The sequence below is a fragment of the Nicotiana attenuata genome, chromosome 6, assembly GCF_001879085.1.
Source record: "Nicotiana attenuata strain UT chromosome 6, NIATTr2, whole genome shotgun sequence".
NCBI classification, from domain to species: domain Eukaryota; kingdom Viridiplantae; phylum Streptophyta; class Magnoliopsida; order Solanales; family Solanaceae; genus Nicotiana; species Nicotiana attenuata.
This window is the reverse complement of record NC_031994.1, coordinates 95,229,809-95,252,900: the sequence shown is the minus strand read 5'-3', so window position 1 is coordinate 95,252,900 and position 23,092 is coordinate 95,229,809. Positions and strand designations below refer to the sequence as shown.

At 35.2% G+C, this 23,092-nt stretch overlaps 2 protein-coding genes across 2 annotated transcripts; one reads left to right on the top strand and one right to left on the bottom strand.

Annotated features, from left to right (window-relative positions):
* Nucleotides 506-4,365, top strand: LOC109227522 (nuclear transcription factor Y subunit C-1-like). The gene is made up of 2 exons (XM_019392718.1): nt 506-1,294; nt 4,078-4,365. The coding sequence occupies exons 1-2, from the start codon at nt 612-614 to the stop codon at nt 4,079-4,081; spliced, it is 687 nt and encodes a 228-aa protein (XP_019248263.1). The 5' UTR covers nt 506-611; the 3' UTR covers nt 4,082-4,365.
* Nucleotides 7,881-11,009, bottom strand: LOC109227521 (protein transport protein Sec61 subunit gamma-1). The gene is made up of 3 exons (XM_019392716.1): nt 10,792-11,009; nt 10,541-10,659; nt 7,881-8,153 (listed from the first exon to the last, which is right to left on the bottom strand). The coding sequence occupies exons 1-2, from the start codon at nt 10,883-10,885 to the stop codon at nt 10,544-10,546; spliced, it is 210 nt and encodes a 69-aa protein (XP_019248261.1). The 5' UTR covers nt 10,886-11,009; the 3' UTR covers nt 7,881-8,153; nt 10,541-10,543.

The window sequence follows — 23,092 nt, the reverse complement described above, 5'->3', positions numbered from 1 at the left end:
AAGTAATACTCCTTCTTTTTCAATTTATGTGAAGTTGTTGACTTAACAGTTTAAGAAATAAAGCAAGAATTTTAATAGGCGTTTGGACATAAAAAATAATAATTTTAAAAATATATAGTATTTGGATTTAAGTCGAAAATGATATTTAAAATTTAAAATTATGTTTGGACATGCATTTCACTTGAAAAAAATGTTGCAGTTGTGAGTGGCGAAAAAACTTTTTCTGAAAATTTGAAAAACTCATTTTCGGAAAATCTTCAAAAAGTTGCAAAATTTTATGGACAAAACAAATACGTTTTTTTAATAAAAAAAATCAGAGAAAAAAATCTATGGACAAATGGGTGCTTAATATTTCTGATCTAAATAAATTACAAATATTTTTGTGCCTCTAAATTATTTTATTAATGATAAAATAACAAATTCAAATTAACTTATTTAAAAATACAAAGATGTTTAAGGATGGACAAAAAGGAAAATAATCGCATAAATTGGGACCGATGCGAGTAGTAGCATATAAATTACTTAGAAGTTAGAAGAGTGCACCATTACACCTCCTGACCTCCGTAGAAATTTTGAAGGCAATCGTCGCTTTCATCTTCCCTAAAAACGCCATGGACAACAACCCTCACCAATCGCCGACAGCTGCTGCAGCTGCGGCGGCTCAGTCGGCACCATATCCACAGCAAACACCATACCACCACCTCCTCCAACAACAACAGCAACAGCTCCAAATGTTTTGGACTTACCAACGCCAAGAAATCGAACAAGCCAACGATTTCAGAAACCACCAACTTCCCCTCGCCCGCATTAAAAAAATCATGAAAGCCGACGAAGACGTACGCATGATCTCCGCCGAAGCTCCAATTCTCTTCGCCAAAGCGTGTGAACTCTTCATTCTCGAACTCACGATTCGTTCGTGGCTTCACGCCGAGGAAAACAAGCGCCGAACTTTACAGAAGAATGACATCGCTGCCGCGATTACTCGTACCGATATATTTGATTTCCTCGTTGACATTGTACCTAGGGATGAGATTAAGGACGAGAGCGGCGTTGTTGGGCTTGGGACGGGAATGGTGGGCCCCTCTGCTAGTGGTGTGCCATATTATTATCCTCCATTGGGCCAGCCTACTCCTCCGGGTGGAGTGATGATGGGTAGGCCTGCTGCTATGGCTGGGGTTGATCCGTCGGCTTTTTATTCCCAGCCGCCGTCGCAGGCGTGGCAATGGCAGACAACAGAGGATAATTCATATGCTAGTGGTGGAAGCAGTGGACAGGGTAACCTTGACGGTCAAACGTAAGGGTTTCAATTCTGTTATATGTTTATTTGGTTCCATTTCAGATCTGATTTTTTAGCTAGGGTTTGAAATGTTAAGATTGGGAAATGAAAATGCTTTATTTGTTCTTTTCCGTGAGGATTTAGAGTTAGGAATATTAGCTTCAATTAAATAAATAGATAAAAAAACCTGCAAGTACTGAATATTGGAACAGAATGGATGTCGAGCCAACCTCGAGCTAGGGCTAATCCCCACGAAAGGGAAAAAAAAGAGCCGATGCCAACTGGTTTGGAATTAAGGCATAGTTGTTGCTGCTGCTGCCGCAGTCTTGTATGTTGAAGAAGAATCAATTTAGGGCAGTCAGTACCATATTGAGCAGCTACATAATGAGTAATAAAATTTGTGCAATCTTTAGTTGATGATGTGCATGTGAGATGTTTGTAGATATTTAAATTAAACGCATACTTATATTTTTCCTTAATCATGTTTGTGTGTTGGAGGAAATGATTTGACATAATAATTGTAGGTATCTGTAATTGGATCAACAGATCTTCCCTCAACATGTGTCAATAGGATTTCTAGCATTTCGAAAGAAACTGGAGAGAAAGAGAAACTTCACCTCATTTTGGATAGTTTAAGGTTGTGTTTAAAATCTTAATTTGAAGTTCCTTCCAAATAGGATGCTATCTTAACTAAAGCCAAAAGGAAAAAAAATCTAAACTTTTAAAGGGAGCAAGCATGATTCAACTTAGATCCTCACTGAAACCTGGTCCAGATTGCACAGGCTGTGGTGAGATTGTTATGATCAGCAATTCATTTGAATTCCAATTCAGACTGCAAATGGTTGTTCTGGGTTCATGTAATTGCTTACTTCCTCCTTACGCTTCGTTCAGATTACCTGGTTTCGTTGAACGATTGCTGACTCGTGTCATTTCGTAGCAATCAAGATATACATGAACCACTCTGAGGTTACCATTTGAGCAATTAATTAAATGTTCTGACTTCTCAGGCTCAGATCTATATTGCATTAATTACTTCTAAAACGACTTTATGTCCAGTTTTGAATTATATGATCCAAATCATTTATCCATTGTTTACACACCAAGAAAAGAGATCCTCTTGATGTGACAAGTAATTAGGAGGTAAAGATAACTCTTGTGGAGGGACTGAGAAGGGAAAGAGTGATGACACAGGAATGGAGGGAAGCAAAATGCTGTCAAGGGAAATGAACATTTTTATATTTTGGAGGTTAAAAGCGAAACAGTTTCTCTTGCAAGGAAAGCTTATTCCTGTGTTAAGATCTGTAAGTAGCTGTCTAGTAATGGTTATTGAGAAAGGGATGTTAAGATGATTGACCAATGTATAAACAAAAGGATTTTGAAAAGATCCATGCAAACTTAGGAATCTAGAGCAGGACTATCTTGTATGTCTCTTGTTTAAATAACTAGGTAAGTTTTAACTTGTGAGTCAATCATTTTTCAGTCCCTTGGATTTTGGCAGGTTCAGAAAATTTGGATGGTGAATAGAAAGTGTGGATTTCCTAAAAATCTATTGTAGATTAAATTAGTTTCGATGGACTGGGAATCCAAATTGTCTTTATTTTCAGTCTTGTTTTCATTTTACGGCTGCAAGTAGAGATTCTTATAAAATCTTCTTTGAAAAATGAATAAATGTTAGTTTAATTTCAGTTGTAACCGGAAAGTGTAGGAAGTAACCAAAAGAGCAAGGGAATCTCGCGCTAGAGCAAATAGTCAGACAGTAGTTGATCATATTCTCGGAAATGCTTGTTCTTAACACGAGTATGATTTTCTTTCTAGCTTTTTCCTCTCTTGGCCCATCCTTTTTCTGGGGTTTTGAATGATCTGAATAAAGAGAGGTGACCCCCAAAAAAAAAAAGAGTAAATGGGACTGGGGATAAAAAACTGTAGTAAATGTGTGAGGAATAGAGGAACGAAAAGCTGCCAAGGGAGCTGCTAAAGTTGCAAGTTTTGGCAATGAGGTAGAGCACTCAATGGGCTAAGTTGACCCTATTTCGTTCACCAATGCAAGAGATACATGGAGTGGAGGCCTAGATTTTTTGGATTAAAGAATATTAGTAATCTTTATTAAATAAAGATTATGTAAGTAGTAACCCACACAAATATAATGATTACCTGTAGTTGGTTATGTTAGTAATTTGTTACAATATAAAGGTTGAATTCTATGTAGTCGAGCCTAAACTTGTCTATTCTCTCTTTTTCCTATCACTTATTAGTGTTCAATTAAAAACACATTTATGAAACTGGGGCCAGTATATCCTTTTCTTTATAAATAACAGTTTTTATTCGTCTTTCTTTGGTAATCCCTGGTTGAATACATTTGCTTTTTACCGGACAGGTTTCTGCCTCCAGTTTGATCAATGTATTTTGAGCTAAAATTGCTTTGCAACTCATATTCATGAATGGGATCTCATTGGTGATGACTTCATCTCATTCTTGGCATGTCCCAAGTTATTGTTTCGTATCATGCATCTTGGTTCTGAAGTTGAAATATGTTGCCTACACTATAGGGATACCTGCAATGGACGCCAAGGTTTATGCGGTCACATAATTTGCTTTTGGTTCTCACAATTCTATCTGTTTGTAGTTTGTAATTTTGCATTATGATTTTACTTAATTGGCGTAGCGGCAAATATAATGTTTTGTAGTATTCATGATTTATGGGTTTCTTAGTATGATCTGCTTCAGGATCTAAAGACCCTCCCATCCATATTGTCCAACAATTAAATCTTAGTGCTAAATTTATCCCATTTCCCTTGCTGCAGTTAAAAGATCTCGTCAGCCGCTGGTTTGGAGGCTTAACAGCACAAGTACAACTAATGGTTATGGATGCGGCATGTATTTCTTCTCTCAAATGTGAATCCACCTTTCTGCTACTGTCCATGGGTACCGTAACGACCTGAATCCTTTTCTGTATAAAACTTCAATCTTTTTGCGCTTCCTGGATTTGACTCATCAAAATCTTTTGTGGTTACTAGTTGTTAGTGCCATATAGATTCACATGCAGCTGTGTTGGTTCCTAATTACTACTTAATTTCTTTCTGAACTTTTAATTCTTTGCGTAGTGGTCCTGTTATCATGCAATTTTTAGGAAGATGACAAAAGCTTGATAATATGCCTACAGAGATGTCAAGTCGTCTTCCCCCCCCCCCCCCCCCTAGTCAGTTGGGTTATATGACTTATTTGGCACAATGATGGGCACTCAAAATATACCTTTCACTGCCTCTGCTCGCTGTGATGTAACTGAAGTTGCCTTCGCTTGTATCCTATTATGTGCATACTTGTCGTTTGGTTGGGAAATAAGTTATCCCATGATTAATTATATTGGGATTAATTATCCCACCCTTCTATAGGGATAAAAAATCACTACAGTCCTGGGATAACTAATCCCAAGATTAGTTATACCACGATTTTATCCCAACCAAATGTGGGATAAACTCATTTCAAATTTAATCTCGAGACTAATTATCACTTATCCCTCGTACCAAACGAGCCGATGGTGTACTATAAGATTAGTTTATAAGGGTGAAAGGAGGTGAATGCATCAAGTCTTGTACATCATATTATAACCAGAAGTAGCAGGCACCAGAAGAACTTGAGTGTTAATCTTTAAAAAAGCACGGAATAAAGAAGACGATCCAAGTTACAAGTATATTAGAGGTTTTGCACATACGGTCCAATTCATTACTTTGATTTACTTTCGTATTGCCACTACAAGGATGAGACAAAAAAGCGTATATTTAATTTAAGTTACAATACGTTCCAATAAAGGATCATAATTCTCCTTCATAAAACCTTGAACACTTTCATTTGACAACTTGAATATTTGATTGATGTTCCCAACAGATGTCGCTTCAGTGAAACTATCCGAAACCTAAATGCCAACTTTTTGGACTCAAAACACGTTTCTATAGTGTAAAAAAAAAGTTACTTTTCTATATAAAACGCGGTACAATATCGCGTTTTACCTTAACGGCCGTTTGAACCGTTAAGTAAAACGCGGTACTGTACATATAAAATGCGATTTTTTACCACGATTTATATAAAATGTGGTATTGTACCACGTTTTACTACCAGAATTTGAGGGAATCAACTATTTGTCAGTTGGTCATTTGTGAAAGCCTAAATAATAGGATTTCTTCTAAACTTTATTTGTCTTTTGCCTTCTTTAACTTTCGTAACTTATATATTTTAAAACTATGTAAAGTAGTATAAATAAAATTGTTATTCTTTTATTAAAAAAATTATTAAACAAAGAAAAGTATTTGACAATAGTTTTTTTTTAAAAACTAGTTGATTGCTTTATGTACTTTTTCACATTGTAATTTTATTTTTGAAAATTTTAGGAATGGGTGTCTAAATTTATGGGGTCAATTGGTTTTTTGGCTCTTGACAAACTTGTTTTTAGTTTTTTGACCCTATCTGTTTTTTTTTACACACGGGAGATTTATTTTTACACGTAAGAGATCTCTCTTTTACACATAAGAGATCTAAAAAGGTCATTTTCTTAAATTCAAAATTATAAAGGGGCAAGATGTACAAATAGCACGAATTATTGGATCAATTGATTTTGTAACTCTTTACAAATTTATTTTTAGTTTTATGAACCCTAACTCTTTATTTACATATGAGAGATTTAGTTTTACACGTAAGAGATTTGTCTTTTATACATAAGAGATCTAAAAAAATATTATTTTCTTACATTATAAATTGTAAAGGAACGGATTCAGACGGGCCAATTGGTTTTGTAACTCTTTACAAATTTACTTTTAGTTTTATGACCCTAACTCTTTTTTTGCATATGGGAGATTTATTTTTACAAGTAAGAGATTTGTCTTTTATACATAAGAGATCTAAAAAATATTATTTTCTTACTTTATAAATTGTAAAGGAACGGATTCAGACGGGTCAATTGGTTTTGTAATTCTTTACAAATTTATTTTTAGTTTTATGACCCTAACTCTTTTTTTTACATATGGAAGATTTACTTTTACGCATAATAGATCTGTCTTTAACACATACGAGATCTAGAAATATCATTTTCTTAAATTATAAGGGAGCATGGTATACAAATAGCACCTGAATTTATACTGGAAATTAAATTCATTCATCTTTGTATTCTAAACTTTGTCAGTTTCTTATATATAGAACAGAGAAAAGTATTAATTTTTCAAAAAAGAAGTTACTTTTTTGTTATTGAATTAAAAAAGAAGTTAATGTGAAAAAGTATATAAAGCAATCAACTAGTTCAAAAAAAAAACTATTGTCAAATACTTTTCTTTGTTTAAGAATTTTTTTAATAAATAAATAACAATTTTTATTTATACTACTTTACATAATTTTAAAATATATAAGTTACGAAAGTTAAAGAAGGTAAAAGACAAATAAAGGTTAGAAGAAATCCTATTATTTAGGCTTTCACAAATGACCAAACTGACAAATCGTTGATTCCCTCAAATTCTGGTAGTAAACGCGGTACAATGCCGCGTTTTATATATTAACGGTCTAAACGGCCGTTAAGGTAAAACGCGGTATTGTACCACATTTTATATAGAAAATATTTTTTTTTTATACTGTAGAAACGTATTTTGAGTCCAAAAAGTTGGGATTTAGGTTTCCGACTCGTGTAAACAGGCTTTTCTTTCTTTCCTTTTTTTTCTTTTTTGGTAAACCATCCAATTTCAGATGCTGCAATTTGTCCTTTGAAGGAGTTTGTTATTAGCCCCACACGACCACACCCAAAATAGAATTTGGTTCTTTTACTAAGTCAAAAATTTGCCCGGCTTATCCCCCAAAGAGATTGGTCTTGGCGGTCTATGTTTTCTGACGGTTTTAGCAAAATACCCCTTTTACACTTTGAACTTCATAATTCTTAAATTTTTAAAGCTTAAAATTTTTATTTCGTGGTGAAAAACAGAAGTTAATGATCGATTATTATTAAAATCGTATAAAAGTTTGTAAGTTATATTTAAAACACAGATTTTGATAATTTACTATAAAAAATTTTAAACTCCATTTTTGAACATTAGAAAGTATTGAAGAAGATAAAGTAGTCTTTTTGATTTGGTGTTATTTAATTAAATTGGTGACTTGAGATTGTATATATTGGTATTTAAATTTGAGATCATTTGGAATAAATTTTGGGTGATATAATTGAAATTGAAATTACAAATTCAAAGGACACTTTGTTAAAATAATCCAAAAAAGGTATGTCAATCGGGTAGGCTTTAATAAAAAACTTAACAATAGGTAGAGAAAATATAGCATCAACTCTACCAATCCAGTAAAAAAAAAATCTTGAAGAGCAGCAGTATGACAATCGAGACGAATAACTTAATGATAGGTAAAGTAAAAATAGCATCAACTCTACCAATCCGGTAGAGAAATCCTGAAAAATAAAATATGACAATCAGGTAGCTTCGATGAACAATTTAATCCACAAAACCATTAATTTTTTCAAATATCGCTAAGGGCCGGGATCATTTTCCAAATATCGCTCCTGTAACCATAAAGGATCAAGAAACTCATTTTTTCCCCTTCCCATCATTTCCGTCACAATTAAGCTACGTTCAGAAGCTGTATCCATCATGGCTTAAAGGATTGGGCAAAATTACGATGACAAAAATTGTACGTCTTGAATTCAAGAGAAAAGCTTACAAAATCTGATAGCAGGCCGGAAGAGGGTATTGGGAGGCAATTAGAATGACATAAAAACTGATTAACTAGGAGGTTCAGAATAAGACTACAGGGTATCCAACTGCTACGGATTACAATGTGAAACTAATTTTTGCACTTCTTCTATCTCTGGCTCTACATCTCCAATTGGTGTCCTTCGCAACGCCTGCAGTAACACATAGAGTTCAGTGTCTCATTGCAGGGATCATCATATATATCAACAAATTTCAGTTAGTTCCAGATATTTCACTAGCAAGGGAATTTAAAAGGCAATTTAGTTAAAAAGCTAAGTATCAGGAACCCAACATATTTCATAAACAATTCATGGTCAACAAAAAGATGAAGGATCGATATCAAATAACAGTTGGCAAGGTTATAGATGATTCATCAAAACGTTTACATATCAATCAATGAACTAAGTCTTGACCCAGAATTAGTGGGATCAGCTTTATACATTTAGATGCCATAAACTTGAAAAAACAAGATAGATGGAGAAACTGCGAAGACACCATGCTAATCATTTTTGAGAGAAAGACACCATGGTAATCATTAACATATTCATTTTTATGAAAAGGAATGTTTACTCACATTGATAGCAGTCTTATAACATGATAGATAGAAACTGCAACGACACCATGCTAATCATTTTTGAAAGAAAGACACCATGGTAATCATTAACATATTCATTTTTATGAAAAGGAATGTTTACTCACATTGACAGCAGTCTTATTACTAACCCGAATCCACCAGAGAATATATAATTATATCTAGTGTTTTTTATGGCTAAAAGATAAATTTATCAATCAACAATCAACTTCGAGATCATCAGGGTTCTTATTCCTTTGATGTCAGCTAGATGGTGTATGTCCTAACTAGTGAAAATTAAGGAAAATGTATAACAATATCAAATGATGATATGACTGAACGTCAAGGTTCAGTTGGCCATTTGACAGCTAGATGGTGTATGTCCTAACAAGAATTCCACACACTAATTTCAGTATTTGGGTGGCAGAGAACATCAATCAACATTACCATGCTTTTCATAGTCAACTTCATGCACTTTTTTGCATATATAGAAACTGACACAAACATTAACTACCAAGAGACCACTGATTATATGCTGATTAGGATGAACTTCCTTAGAACTAAGCGTTCTCTGAAATATCCCATCAAAGCCCCAAACTGAAAAAATGTTTTTATCTCAAAAGACTATTAACATTGAGGAATCAGCCTTTCATTCTCTATAACAGAATCCTCGTAATGTAAATTTATCAACTTGGATCATCATAACAAAACTAACAGTAAAACATGGGGTCACCTCCTTTTAAAGGCAAAAAGTCCTAAATTTTACTCCTTTGACTCAGCTCTTTCCAGCATTTGACTAACTAGTAAATGCAAGTCGCTGTACAAAAAATCCTAACACAATTGAACCTGAGTGCGATTAGTAAATAAGAGGTTGTTTGGCTAAGCTTATAAGCTGGTCAAACTAACATATAAGCATTTTTCGGCCTATCTACGCGTTTGGTAAAGTTAAAAGTGTAAGCTGGTCACCCCCACCCCCAGCTTATGAATTTTTAGCTAAGCATTTTAAGTTTGACCAAGATTTTTACTATTTTATCCCTAAAATATTCCTTTTCAAAACAAAACTCCTACATCGATACTCACTACCTCACATATTTTTTTCAACCTAAACTGCAATCCTCATTGACTATTTGAGGTAAGCAAATTCTCTATTCCTTTGCATATTTGTATCTATGTGATTGTGTATTAATCTTTGAAATGTATGTAATAAACAGGGACATATCAAATTTTTGGTGTATTGCTTTCTAAGTGTTGTGGTGATGAAGATAGTGTTTCTCTTCAAATATTTTATCCTATTTAGGTTTACTTTTTTACTGAGAAACTTTTGTCAATTTATTAATTATTATAACTTATGATTTTATGATTATCATAAAATAAATTATATTTATCATAAAAATTATCTTATCTAATCACAATTGTATTTAGAATAAAATAAAAAATAGAATATTTTGTATTTGAATCAATCTGGAATCTAAAATTTTGAAGAAATTACGCCCTTATAAGTGTAAACAGTTCTAAGGTTATTCAAGTCGAAAAAAGAACTTATCACCACTTTTTTATCAAATACTGCAGCACCTTATTATCAATTTCAGCACTTGTATCCAAACACGTAACTGCTTATTTATTAAATCAATTCAGTACTTAAAATTGCTTTTGAGCACCTAATGCTTATCAGCTACTTCAAATCAGCTAACACAAACGGGCTCTAAGTTTCCCTTTTGGATACAAATATGTGAGTAAGTATATCTTATCCCTCATTTACACGTAACACAACAACAAATAAGATTCTTCTACATGATATCACTACGTAATGTTCTCCAGGCTATAATACAACAGAAAACCAGCAATTAACCAAGCAAGTCTCTAGATCCCACAAAATTAAGATATCTAGCGACCAATCATATGTAAACAATTTCCAAATCAATAATTTGTCAGAGTCAGAATAACAAGAGGGAAAGCTAGAAAATTTACCAATTAAGAAGCACCAACGATGATGTTATTGATAGGAATGAAAATCAACTTCACGAAAAATCCAACAAATCCCATCACAACAAAACCGATCGCTGTACGAGTAGCAACCTTGGTAAATTCTACACCACAAACATTCAAAAATTAGTCAATAAGGTTCTGAGACAAGTAAAATCCCTAGATCTACATCCAAATAATATAAATCAATTAGCTGTGCTTCAATCCTAAACTATACAAATTTATATATACAATACCTTTACGATCAGGCTTGTGACATCTTTTGACGAGCCTAACGCTGTCTTTGGCGAAATCTCTAAGAGGATCGAACACAGAATCGAGGGCGTCCATTTGAATTGGATCTGATCTGAAAGAAGAAGCAGATTAGGGTTTCTCTCTGAATTGGGTGAAATGGAGATGTATGAAATGAGCTTCGGATCGATGCAAATGAAGAAATATCGTCGAGAGAGTTTGGTTTTGACACGGAGAGAGAGGATACCGATTGGTGGTCAAAGCCGAGTGACGTTAGCTGAAATGTCTAAATTACCCCTTGCACTTGTCTAGTTGTCATGCGGGTCTTTATAACGTACCAACTTGAAAGGAAAATAGGAGTAAGTCAAAAGACAAAATGACACTATATAGCCACTCTTGAAATAATAGTCGAATATATATATATATATAAAATTATATAAATTTATACTTTTTCGGTTACCAAATGTATATATAGTTTTTGTCGTTGGCTAAAAGTGATAATACCCCTACAATCAAATCTCTATATAACAGATTCGCTTGTTCCGATTTTTTTTTTTTTGCTATTATAGTGAAGTGCTGTTATAAAAGAGATATATTATAACATAGTATAAACATCAATTATGAAAAGACTTGACATTTATAGTGAATAACTGTTATATGAGGATGTTGTTATAGAAATATCTTATTATACTTGTCCAAAATCTCCAAAGCTTTTATAGCATGCAATAAAAGTTTTTCCTCGATTATATATATATATACACACACTACAATAGTTGGGGATGTTATTATATTATATCTATACCGCTGCAGTAGGGGACGTTATTATTACTATGTATATACCACTACAGTTAGGGACGTTATATATATACACACACTCAAACGGGGACGTCCCTATGTGACATATTTACTTCCAGGTTGTTTCTTGCACTCTTATGTACTTACTGTTTCTTTCATATGTTATTCATGTCTTACATACACAATATATTATTTTCGTACTAGAGCCCTTTTTCTTGGGCACTGCATTTCATATTGTAGGTCTAGGTAGAGAGTCTGAAGGCCTCCCCGGTAGGTGGTTGTTGTTGGTAAGGTCCATGCCTCCCGGAGTTAGTCGAGTTTAGAGGTTTTGGTATATATATATATATATATATATATTAGGCGTAAGTTGGGGCCCTATCACGATCATCCAACTTATGTTGTACTCTTAAAGGCTTGTAGACCGATTATTGTATGTCTAATATGTTATGTATGGCCTTGATGTTGCCATGTTGATGTTTACTGTAGCCTTGCCGGCCTTTTGTGTGTGTGTGTGTGTGTGTGTGTGTGTGTGTGTATATATATATATATATATATATCATGTCCTCATATTGATGTAAGTTATGGCCTAGTCGGTCCCAAATATNTTTTGAGGTGGTTTGACGGTGTACCTAATATGTGTATCATATTGTATATCATTTGTGTATCACACACATATATATATATATATATATATATATATATATCATATTTGTATCAAATGTGTATCACATATATATCCATGTATACCTGTACATGTGATGCATGCGTGATACATGTTTGATACATGTGTTGCAGAAAGAGTAGGATCTAGAATTTTTGTAAGATGGGTACACCACTAAAGAAAGGAGAAAATAGAAAGTATTAAGTGAGAATTGATCATTACTCCTCTAGGTAAATAACTCAGCATTCAACTAAGTACACCATGGAGCACAGGTGCCAGCAGATAATATTAGATCAATTCTAGAAAATATGTACATAAAATACCTAGTTTGGCGGAAAGATCATGGGTTCACGTGTCCCATATATAAGCATATAAGTCCGCCCCTAGTCGTAGAAGAATTTTTTGAACTCGATTTTAATGATGCTAAATCAGTCCAAATCACCTTCAATCTTCCTCAAAATTGTATATTGGCTCTATATATTTCAATTAATTTTAACCATACCCATTGAAAAATGTCCTTTTTTGCTTAGATTTTTGGAATCTTTTTTTGTGTGCGTGTGTGTGTGTGTGTGTGTGTGTGTGTGTGTGTATATATATATATATATATATATCATGTCCTCATATTGATGTAAGTTATGGCCTAGTCGGTCCCAAATATTCTGTATGTCGTGGTTATGTGATAATAGGTTGGTACGCTTGGTCAAGTGAGGAATCGGATGCCGGTCTCGCCTCCCCAAGTTTGGGGTATGAAAAACTTGGTATCAGAGTAGATTTGTGTCCTAGGGATTCAACAAGTCGTGTCTAGTAGAGTCTTGCTTATAAGTGTGTTGTGTACCATACTTATAATCCGGAGGTTACCGGGCATTTAGGGATGGTCACCTTTATTTCATACTCTAGATCATGTGATAGAGCTGAGTCATAAGATTTTGAGTCTTACTCGTGCCTCGGTATATGTTTACAGTGATGCCGGTGACTAGGAAGACCACCGCCAGTCGTCAAGCCAATGTGAATGCGGGTGAAGGTACTAGCAGCGCATCGCCTGGTAGTGCGGGCCAGTCTGAGGCCCAAAGTGAGTCACCATCTCAGGTGTCAACACCTGAGGAGATTAGAGGGAACCCAGTACCCCTAGTTCCCCCACCCGGCTCATCAAGACCAAGATGTTAGGAGTGCGGTACAATTGTTGACGCAGTTAGTAGCTTCACAACAGTGCCATATGAGGGCACCTGTGAGTGCTAGATCTTCTAATAGGTCAGGGAGTTCTAGAGCTTGGGAGTTCATTAGCCTTAGCTCGCCAGTGTTTATGGGTTCTGATCTGGATGAGGATCCCCAAGACTTCATTGATCAGCTTCACAGATATCTGGATTACGCATGCTTCGAAGACCGAGGCAACGGAGCTGGCATTTTTCATGCTACAAGACATGGCCGTTATGTGGTATGAGGCTTGGTAGCGGTTCAAGGGACCGGATGCACCTTGAGCAGAATGGGAGGACTTCTTAGAGGACTTTTTGGATCATTATATTCCATTAGAGGTTCGAGAGGCCAGAGTTGATTGATTCTTAGACCTTAGGCAGGGCAATATGAGTGTTTGAGAGTACAACCTCAGGTTTGATTCTTTGGCTAGATATGTTCCTACGATTGTGGCCTTGATGAGACATAAGTTCCATCGGTTCATGAACGGTCTTGAGCCATATTTGATTGGAGACTGTACAACAACATCCCTACTCCAGGATATGGATATCTCCCGCATACAAGCATTTGCTCAGAACTTAGAGGACCGTAAGCACCAGCTTCAAGTTACCCGAGATATAGAGATAGAGCAACATAAGAAAGCCATATCTATTGGGTACTATGGAGAATCGCGGGATGTTTCAGACCACAGTCTTCTAGGCAACCAACTTATCTTGCTAATAGTGCTCCACCTCAATTTCGGGGGCCTAGGTATTATTGTTATGTCCATTTCGAACCGGTTCAGAGTTCGCGGGCACCAAGTTTTCAGACTCAAGGGAGCTTGAGTCAGACGAGACCATCTTTGCCGCCCTGTAGTGTGGTAAGAACATATTGAACCATGCTGTCGAGGTTCAGATGCATGTTATGGGTGCGGGTTTTCAGGCCATATTATGCGTGATTGCCCAAGAGGGGTGAAACGGGCTGGGCTCAGCCGACCAGGTCAATAGCAGCTTCATCATTGACAACACATCCTTCAGGGAATGGTCCACAAGCACCGGCTAGCCGAGGTAGAGGTAGAGGAGGAGCGTCTTGTTTATGCGGTACCCTAAACTGCATTTATGCCTTAGTAGATCGACAAGATCTTGAATCGTCACCAAATGTTGTTACAGGTTGTTTGTATATTGACTATTTCCTTACATGATGTTTACACATTGATAGACCAGGTTCTACTATGTCATATGTCACTCTGTAAGTCACCGATAAGTTTGGGATAAAACTTGAGTTATTACGTAAGCCATTTGATGTATCTAAGATGGTTGGTGAATCGGTTATCGCTAGACAGGTCTATCAAGGTTGTACGTTGGTAATTTGTAGCCGTCATACCTCAACTGATTTGGTTGAGCTAGAAATGGTGAATTTAGATGTTATCATTGGAATGGATTGGCTAGTATCTTGTTATGCAATGGTTGATTGTCGCACGCAGGTTGTTAGATTTCAATTTTCAGGCGAGCCAATCGTTGAATGGAAGGATAACGTTGTGACTTCTAAGGGCATATTTATTTATTACCTTAAGGCGAGGAAGATAATATCTAAAGGGTACATCTATCATCTTGTTCGAGCTAGAGATGTAGATGCAAAACCACCAACCCTTCAGTCTGTTCCAGTGGTTAGTGAATATCCAGATGTGTTTCCGGAGAACTCTCAAGTATTCTTCCAGAGAGGGAGATTGATTTTGGTATTGATGTGCTTCCAGACACCTAACCGATATCTATCCCTCCTTACTGAATGGCTCCTGCCGAGCTGAAGGAGTAGTTGAAGGATTTGTTGGAGAAAGGCTTCATTAAGTCTAGTACTTCGTTGTGGGGTGCACTAGTGTTGTTCGTACATAAGAATGATGATTTGTTGGCAGTTGAATAAGGTTACCATAAGGAATAAATATCTGCTTCCAAGGATCGATGACCTATTTGATCAGCTACATGGTGCCAAGTGCTTCTCGAAAATTGATTTAAGGTCAGGGTACCATCAATTGAGAATTAAGGAAAATATTCAGAAAACGACCTTCAGAACTAGCTATGGTCATTTTGAGTTCCTTGTGAAGTCGTTCGGGCTTACTAATGCACCAGCGACCTTCATGGATTTAATGAATCTGGTCTTCAAGCCTTTCTTGGATATATTTGTGGTTGTGTTTATTGATGATATTCTAGTGTATTCATGGTCAAAAGAGGATCACGTGAACCATCTATGAGCAGCGTCACAGACGCTTCGGGATCGTGAATTGTATGTTAAGTTGTCCAAGTGTGAATTTTGGCTGAATTTAGTGGCATTTCTTGGCCATATAGTCTCTGACAAGGGGTATCAAACTTGTTAACTAGAAGATTGAGGTTGTGAACAATTGGCCGAGGCTGTTACATCCCACAGTTTTTATATGTCAAGTATGTCGTAAGTCAATTGACGTTAGCTCAGAAATACGATCATCCTTGAGGTTATACAAAGTAAGTTAATCATGTTACCATTGAGGTTACAAAAGGTTTAAGATCATTATCAACAAGTACCAAGATGGTTAGAAGTTGAATGAGTCGAAGAAAATAAGTTTCGTCGAAAGTCGGCAAATTAAAAATATTATAACTCGTACCTTTGGGGAAAGACTAGGAGTTCTTAACATACTAAGAAAGTCTTACTATGAGGTGGAGGCTTATCTTGTTATATAAAGTGATGGCCTTCGTATCCAAGTTCCATTTTCGACCAAACCATACCTCCAATTACCTCTAAACTCTCTCTAAGCATATCCTAAAGGTTCATACACAAATCCAAGACCCAATCACCAAAGTTCTTCATTAAAAGTGTTGTAGAAGCAGTGGGGATCACTTATATGATGTTGTTGATAAGTTGTGAGTTCTTTCAAGTTTAAGGAGAGTTTTATTGGAGTCTTTCTTGCTGTTTAAAGCTAATCTCCTCTTTTCCTATATGGATTTGATCATATCTAAGCCCTAGCTAGGTTGTTTGGTTGAGATGTTGCAAGATAGCACTCGAAAGTTGCTTGTGATGTTCTTGAAATATTTTGGGTTGTTTAATGTTGTTTTTATGATGGATATAAGGCTGGAAATTATATGAATGTGGTTGCTTGTGTGCTGGACATTTTGGATGATTTAATCATGTTAGCTGTTATAAGTTGTAAGTTGAAGAGTAGATGATGAAAGCAACTTTAGAGTATATTGTATAACATGTTGACATTGTTTTTGGTATGTACGGTTCTTGAAGGTGTTGCTGAGTTATAGTTATGAATATATGAAGGTATTACAAGGTAAAACCACTCTTCCTCTTTATGTATAAATACACATTGATGTCATAGTTATACGTAATCGTTTTAGGATGGATGTAATGGAAGAATGGTGTATTTGAGTTGTTTGTTGTGTTGTGTGGATTTGTTGAGCTGGTTTAGTTGTGTAAAGTGGTTGTAAATCGTTGGAGTAACTTGAGTATATTGTTATTGTTGTTGTCATTGATATGTGTTTTGAAGGAAAGAAAATATTGGAGAAGTGTGTTTGATAATCGTAGTCGAGCTTGACACTCGTTGTTTTGTTGTTTGGGTTGTAAAGCTTGTTATAGGAGTTGCTAGTTGTGTTGTTGTGTTACCTTGCCTATGGTAGGCTTGAGGGAATGATAAGAACAGAGGAAATGTTGTCCGTTTCTTTGTAGGATAGGTTACCTTGCGTTATGCGATTAAGAGAATTGTTCGTATTGTTGACGATAGTATCATTCTTGTTATCATATAGGCCGTGAAGCGGATATAAGTTGAGCTCTTGAGACAGTGGGTTAAGACCAGGTATGTTAAGGCTAAATCATTTATCCTCTTGGTATGTTTTAAGATAAAACAAAATATAAACGAACATTATTCCAAAAGAACTCCATTCTTAGTAAGCAAGGACACCAAAGTCATTCACTTCCTTGTGATATTTTTCAAGTATATTATGTATCAGATTCTAAGTCTTGTTGATGTGGTGATGATGTTAGTATTCATAATGTAATCAAATATTTAACGACTTTACGTCACTCCTAAGGAAGTCCTAAAGATCTTAGAAGGTTCTCTAAAACCTTTACACTTTCGGGAGAATAAGAATTGATGAAGCATACAAGTAACTGGAATCTAAAGGGCAGGACTAAGATAGAATACTTGGAGTGTAAGTTCAGTGGTGAGACTCAGGGAGGGAAAGGGGAGGTGAGGCTGAATTCACAAGTCATCCCTAGGAGAGGAAGTTTTAAGTACCTTGGGTCTATTATACAGGGGGTGGGGAGATTGATGAAAATGTCACATATCGTATTGGGGCGGGATGGATGAAATGGAGACTCGCTTTCGGTATTTTGTGTGACAAGAAGGTGCCACCAAAACTTAAAGGTAAGTTCTACAGAGTAGTGACCGGACAGACTATGTTCTATGGGGCTGAGTGTAGAGCGCCCATGTCCAGAAGATGAACATACCAGAGATGAGAATGTTGAGATGGATGAGTGAGCACACCGGGTTAGAAAGAACTTTAAATTCCTTAAATATTGAAAAATACTGGACTAACCGAAGGGCAAGAAATACCTGTCCTAAACTCAGTATTTTTTGATGCCCAGCTAAAGAGGATGTATTGTCATTCAGTTGTCCCCCTAAACACAATGGATCAGTCAAATAGTTAGTGTTAGCTGTTTGGCCAGATGATGGCCTAGTACCTTCGGACCAGTCAGGTTCTCCTGGAATTTGCTTCGAGCTGCTTGAGATATATGACCAAGAGAATAACAAAATCCAAAAACTGATATGAAGGTTTTTAATAGTCCAATGATTCCCATTCTTAGAACTCCAACTCTTAGAAAATAAGATGGCATGCAAAATCATCCCGCACTCCCATCCACACCCCCCCCCCCAAAAAAAAATAAAAAAATAAATTCAAAACAAGAAAAGAATCTTCCACAATTTGCACGTTACACTCGAGATATCCCTTACTATGTCCATAATCACTTTATAGCTCAAAAGACAGCAAATTACCGCCTTTAATGAACAACCAAAGAGCATTTTACGGAAGAGCTTCAAATGCTCGGGTAGGTCCTACCAGTATCTCAAGTAAAGGTGTTAATCGGGCCGGGCTGATCCGTTTTCAACCCACTTCGGCCCAGGTCAGCCCGTTACTGTAGCTTTAGGTGCGGGTTGGGCGGGGGCAGGTTTTGGACGAACACATTTTGGATACCTGTGCATCGGAACCCGCTAAGCCCGCTAACCCGTTAACGGGTTGTTAACGGGCTGCAGCCCGGTATCCGTTACAATTTTTTTTTTTAAATTTTTTTGGACCGTTGCCAACAGTCCTATAAATAGCCCCCCTTCTTCTTCATTTTTTTCTCACAATTCACTCTCTTACTACTCTAATTCTCTCTTGATATTATTGTTATTAAATTCTCAAATCTCAATTACTTATTATTTCAAGTTTCATCAATTATTTAGTTTAGCCATTACAAAATTATTATCATCAAATATCAAGTATTCAAGTGAAGTGTGGTATAAGTACTATCAAGATTCAAGTATCAACTATCAAGTAACTTTCGGTCTATCAATTGAAGTTTGATTTTTGATATCAAAATTAGTGCGGCATCCGGAATCGCGGTACACTCGTTCCATCTCTTTCTCTTATTTGGTGTACACTTATTTTATTATTTAGAATTATTAATTTAATTTTTTAATTTAATTTACATAATGGATTTACTTAGATTAGCCAAAAAAGAGTGCACTAGTAGAGGTGGTAGTAAGAAAACTTCCAAAAGATCAAGAGGTGATGTTGGTTCTTTTAGTAGCTTTACACATATTTCTGAAAGTTCACCTGAAAATTTAAATGTAGTTTATGAGCGAATGCAAGAAAATTATGGTATAGATGATGATTTAGATGATATTTTAGATGATATTCAATCACCCGATAATCTTGAAACACCACCACCTACACCTGGTAATGCTAGTCAAACTCAAAATATTAGGGGTGGAACAAGTAATCCTCCCCTCCCTATTAAGAAGAATCAAAGATTAAGAAGTAAGTGTTGGAATTTATTTGACAAACTAGAAGATCAAAAAAATTATGTAAAATGTAAAATTTGTAATGAACTTTATAAACATGAGCCTGGTAAGGGAGGGGAAACGGGTCAACTTCGTAGGCATATGGAAGAGCTCCACCCTCTTGATTGGGGAGTAGATGAGCAATCTGGGTAACAAAAACTTAACCCGAGTACTGGGGGATTAATGGGTAAATACGATATTAAGAAAGATCGGGAAGAATTAGATAAAATGATTGTTTTAGGTTGTTTACCTTTTAGTTTTGCTTCTTCACCGTATCTTGTTACTTATATTCAAAGAATTTATAACCCTTTGTTTAAAGGTATTCCTAGAAGTACTTGTAGAGCTGATATCTTTAGGCTTTTCGGATAATATCAGACATATATACGTTATTTGTTCGCAAGTCTTTCTTGTAGAGTTTCTCTTACTTCTGATATTGGTCGTGCTGTAAATGGAAATGATTATTTGACTGTTACATGCCATTGGATAGATGATAATTTTTGTATGCAAAAACGTATTATTGCTTTTAAATATGATGAAGATCAAAGTCATACTGGTGCATTTATAAGTAATACTATCCATGAAGTTGCTATATTTTATAATCTTGCAGAAAAAGTTTTGTGTATGTCATTTGATAATGCTTCTAACAATGCTGCTATTACAATATTAAAATTGCATCTACACCCACCACTTCCTGAAATATTTCATGTTAGATGTGCATGTCATATTTATAACTTGATTGAGAAGAGTGGCCTTGAATTATTTAGAGATGAAATCACTTTAGTTAGGAGAGCTGTTGGTGTAATTCAAGGAAATAATAGAAGTGCTAGATTAAATGAATTTACGGAAAACTGTGTATACTATGGACTAAAACCAAGACTCATGCCTGAAGAAATAGTTGCTAGGTGGAATTATACTTATTTATTCTTAAGATGTTGTTATAAATATAGAATGCGTATAACTGAAGTTGCTAATTCTCATTGTACCGATCCTAGGCGTTTGTTAACACTAGAACTTGGGATGTCATTCAAGATGTTGTACAATTTTTACAAAAATTTTATGTGGCTACACTTGAGTTTTCTGGAGCTTATTATCCTACTATTGTAAATGGTTTAATTCATATTGCTAAAATTTCTCTTTTACTACATAATTTGAAGAAGAAAGAAGAATATACTTCTGTTGTTGAATCAATGCTAGATAAGTTTAAAAAATACTTCTACCCAATTCCCCATATTTACCTAATTGGTGCTATTTTAAACCCTACTATCAAAATGATAAAGTGTCACTAATAATCAATGCTTTGTATACTTATATGGATATTGGACTAACTGAAACTCCTGATATTGACACTTGTATTTCTGATCTACACAATCATTTACAAACTTTATATAATTATTATGCTAACATTGTTGATGCTTCTTCCGTTGTAGATGCAAATATTCCTTCAACTAATACTTCAACATCTGGAACAACTTTGGATGATGATGCTGGTGTTCAAGATTATTTGATTTGGTCTACACTAGGAGAGCATCAACAAACCAGTAGCAGAAATATTGATGAACTCCAATTCTACTTGCAAAAGTCACCAGAGCCCCTCACAAAGGATTTTCTACCGTTGGGTTGGTGGAAGAGCAGCTCAAATCAATTTTCTGTTCTTTCGGCCATGGCTCGAGACGTGCTAAATTTGTCGATTTCAACAGTTGCATCAGAGAGCGCATTTAGCCAAGCAAGGCAGCAGCTAGGAGATACCCGTCATTCTTGGACAGCAACGCTTTGGAAATTCTAGTGTGCTTCGGAGATTAGATAAGATCAGAACGGCAAAATCAAGGGCGTGTCGAGGTAGACGAAGAGGGGGACCAAGAAATTGGAGATATAATGGTTTATGGTTCCGATTCAACCAATGCCGGAAACCAAGAACCTCATGTTGACATGGAAGAACTTACAAAAATGATGCAAAATATGTGATGTACTATTTCTTATTTTTTATAATTATTGTAAACTTTTAATTTGCAAGTTCAAAAATAAAAAAAATCAAAAAAGAACTTGCAAATTAACTTGAATTAAAAATATAAAATGAAAGCCTTTGGAGTTTGGTCTTATTAAATTATTTTTGTAGCCACTTACTTTCTAATTTCAATTTTATAATTTTAAAATTCAAAATTCAAATTTAAAACTTTAAATTTTAAACTTCAAAGTTTAATTCTAAGCCTTAAAAGTTTGCAAACACTTAAGTATCAATAACATTGAATAAGAAAAATAAAATTTAATTAAAAAAATTACACTAGCCCGGCCCGCTCGAACCCGAACGGGCCCAAAATAACCCGAAAATTTTCGTAAAAATTGCACGGGGTGCCCTATTTGGTCGCCCCCATTTAACCTATACCTATTTTTTTAAAAATTTTTAACTTGTACCCACTTTTAAAACAAGTTCAGCCACCTTTCTCCTCCTCCTCCTCCTCCTTCGTTTTCTTAATATATTTTCAGTACCATAACACAGGTTAGCATCTGGTCTTCATTGGGAGTTGGGACAACTAAGTTTAAGTCCCGATAAATTGATTACGACTTATCAATAACAATGAATCAACTAACATAAGCTGCACGATTTCTTTTTATTTTTTTTCGCATTTTTGATATAATCTTTTTTTTTCTTTGAATCAAATGAATTGATCTATGGGGTTAAAGTAATAGTTTCACTTTATATCACTTAAACTTTATGATTATTTGATTTATTTCCACTGAAGGCACCTTTTTCTAATGTAATTACTGATCTGCTCCATAAAAACGTTCAGAAAGAAGAAGAAAAAAAGCGAAGATCCAATATAATGATTGTATGGGTCAAAAAACTATATAAGCTTTTTAAAAAACTTCAGCTTATATAGTGCTGAAGTTTTTACAAATGAACTAAATAACTTCAGCATCTTCTGCTGAAGTTTTGGAACAAGCTTTATGACAAAACTAATGAATCCAGGACAAAAAAACTTCAGCTTATTTAGTGCTGAAGTTTTTACAAATGAACTAAATAACTTCAGCATCTTCTGCTGAAATTTTTGAAAAAGCTTATCTAGGACAAAAAAACTTCAGCGTATTTAGTGCTGAAGTTTTTACAAATGAACTAAATAACTTCAGCATCTTCTGCTGAAGTTTTTGAAAAACCTTTATGACAAAACTAATGAATCCAGGACAAAAAAACTTCAGCTTATATAGTGCTGAAGTTTTTATTATAAGCTGAAGTTTTTACAAATGAACTAAATAACTTCAGCATCTTCTGCTGAAGTTTTTGAAAAAGCTTATCCAGGACAAAAAAACTTCAGCGTATTTAGTGCTGAAGTTTTTACAAATGAACTAAATAGTTTGACCATCTTCTGCTGAAGTTTTTGAAAAAGCATATCCAGGAGAAAAAAACTTCAGCTTATTTAGTGCTGAAGTTTTTACAAATGAACTAAATAACTTCAGCATCTTCTGCTGAAATTTTTGAAAAAGCTTATCTAGGACAAAAAAACTTCAGCGTATTTAGTGCTGAAGTTTTTACAAATGAACTAAATAACTTCAGTATCACAAAACTCAGCTACTAGAATGCGTAAGTTCAGCAATTACAAATAAAAACTTCAGCAAA

What these genes read in the sequence shown, in the direction of transcription:
- LOC109227522 (XM_019392718.1), top strand. Translation starts at nt 612, where the DNA reads ATGGACAACAACCCTCACCAATCGCCGACAGCTGCTGCAGCTGCGGCG.
- LOC109227521 (XM_019392716.1), bottom strand. Translation starts at nt 10,885, where the DNA reads ATGGACGCCCTCGATTCTGTGTTCGATCCTCTTAGAGATTTCGCCAAA. An exon ending in TCACAAGCCTGATCGTAAAG is followed by an intron (nt 10,660 to 10,791) that starts GTATTGTATATA and finishes TTTGTGGTGTAG; the next exon opens with AATTTACCAAGGTTGCTACT.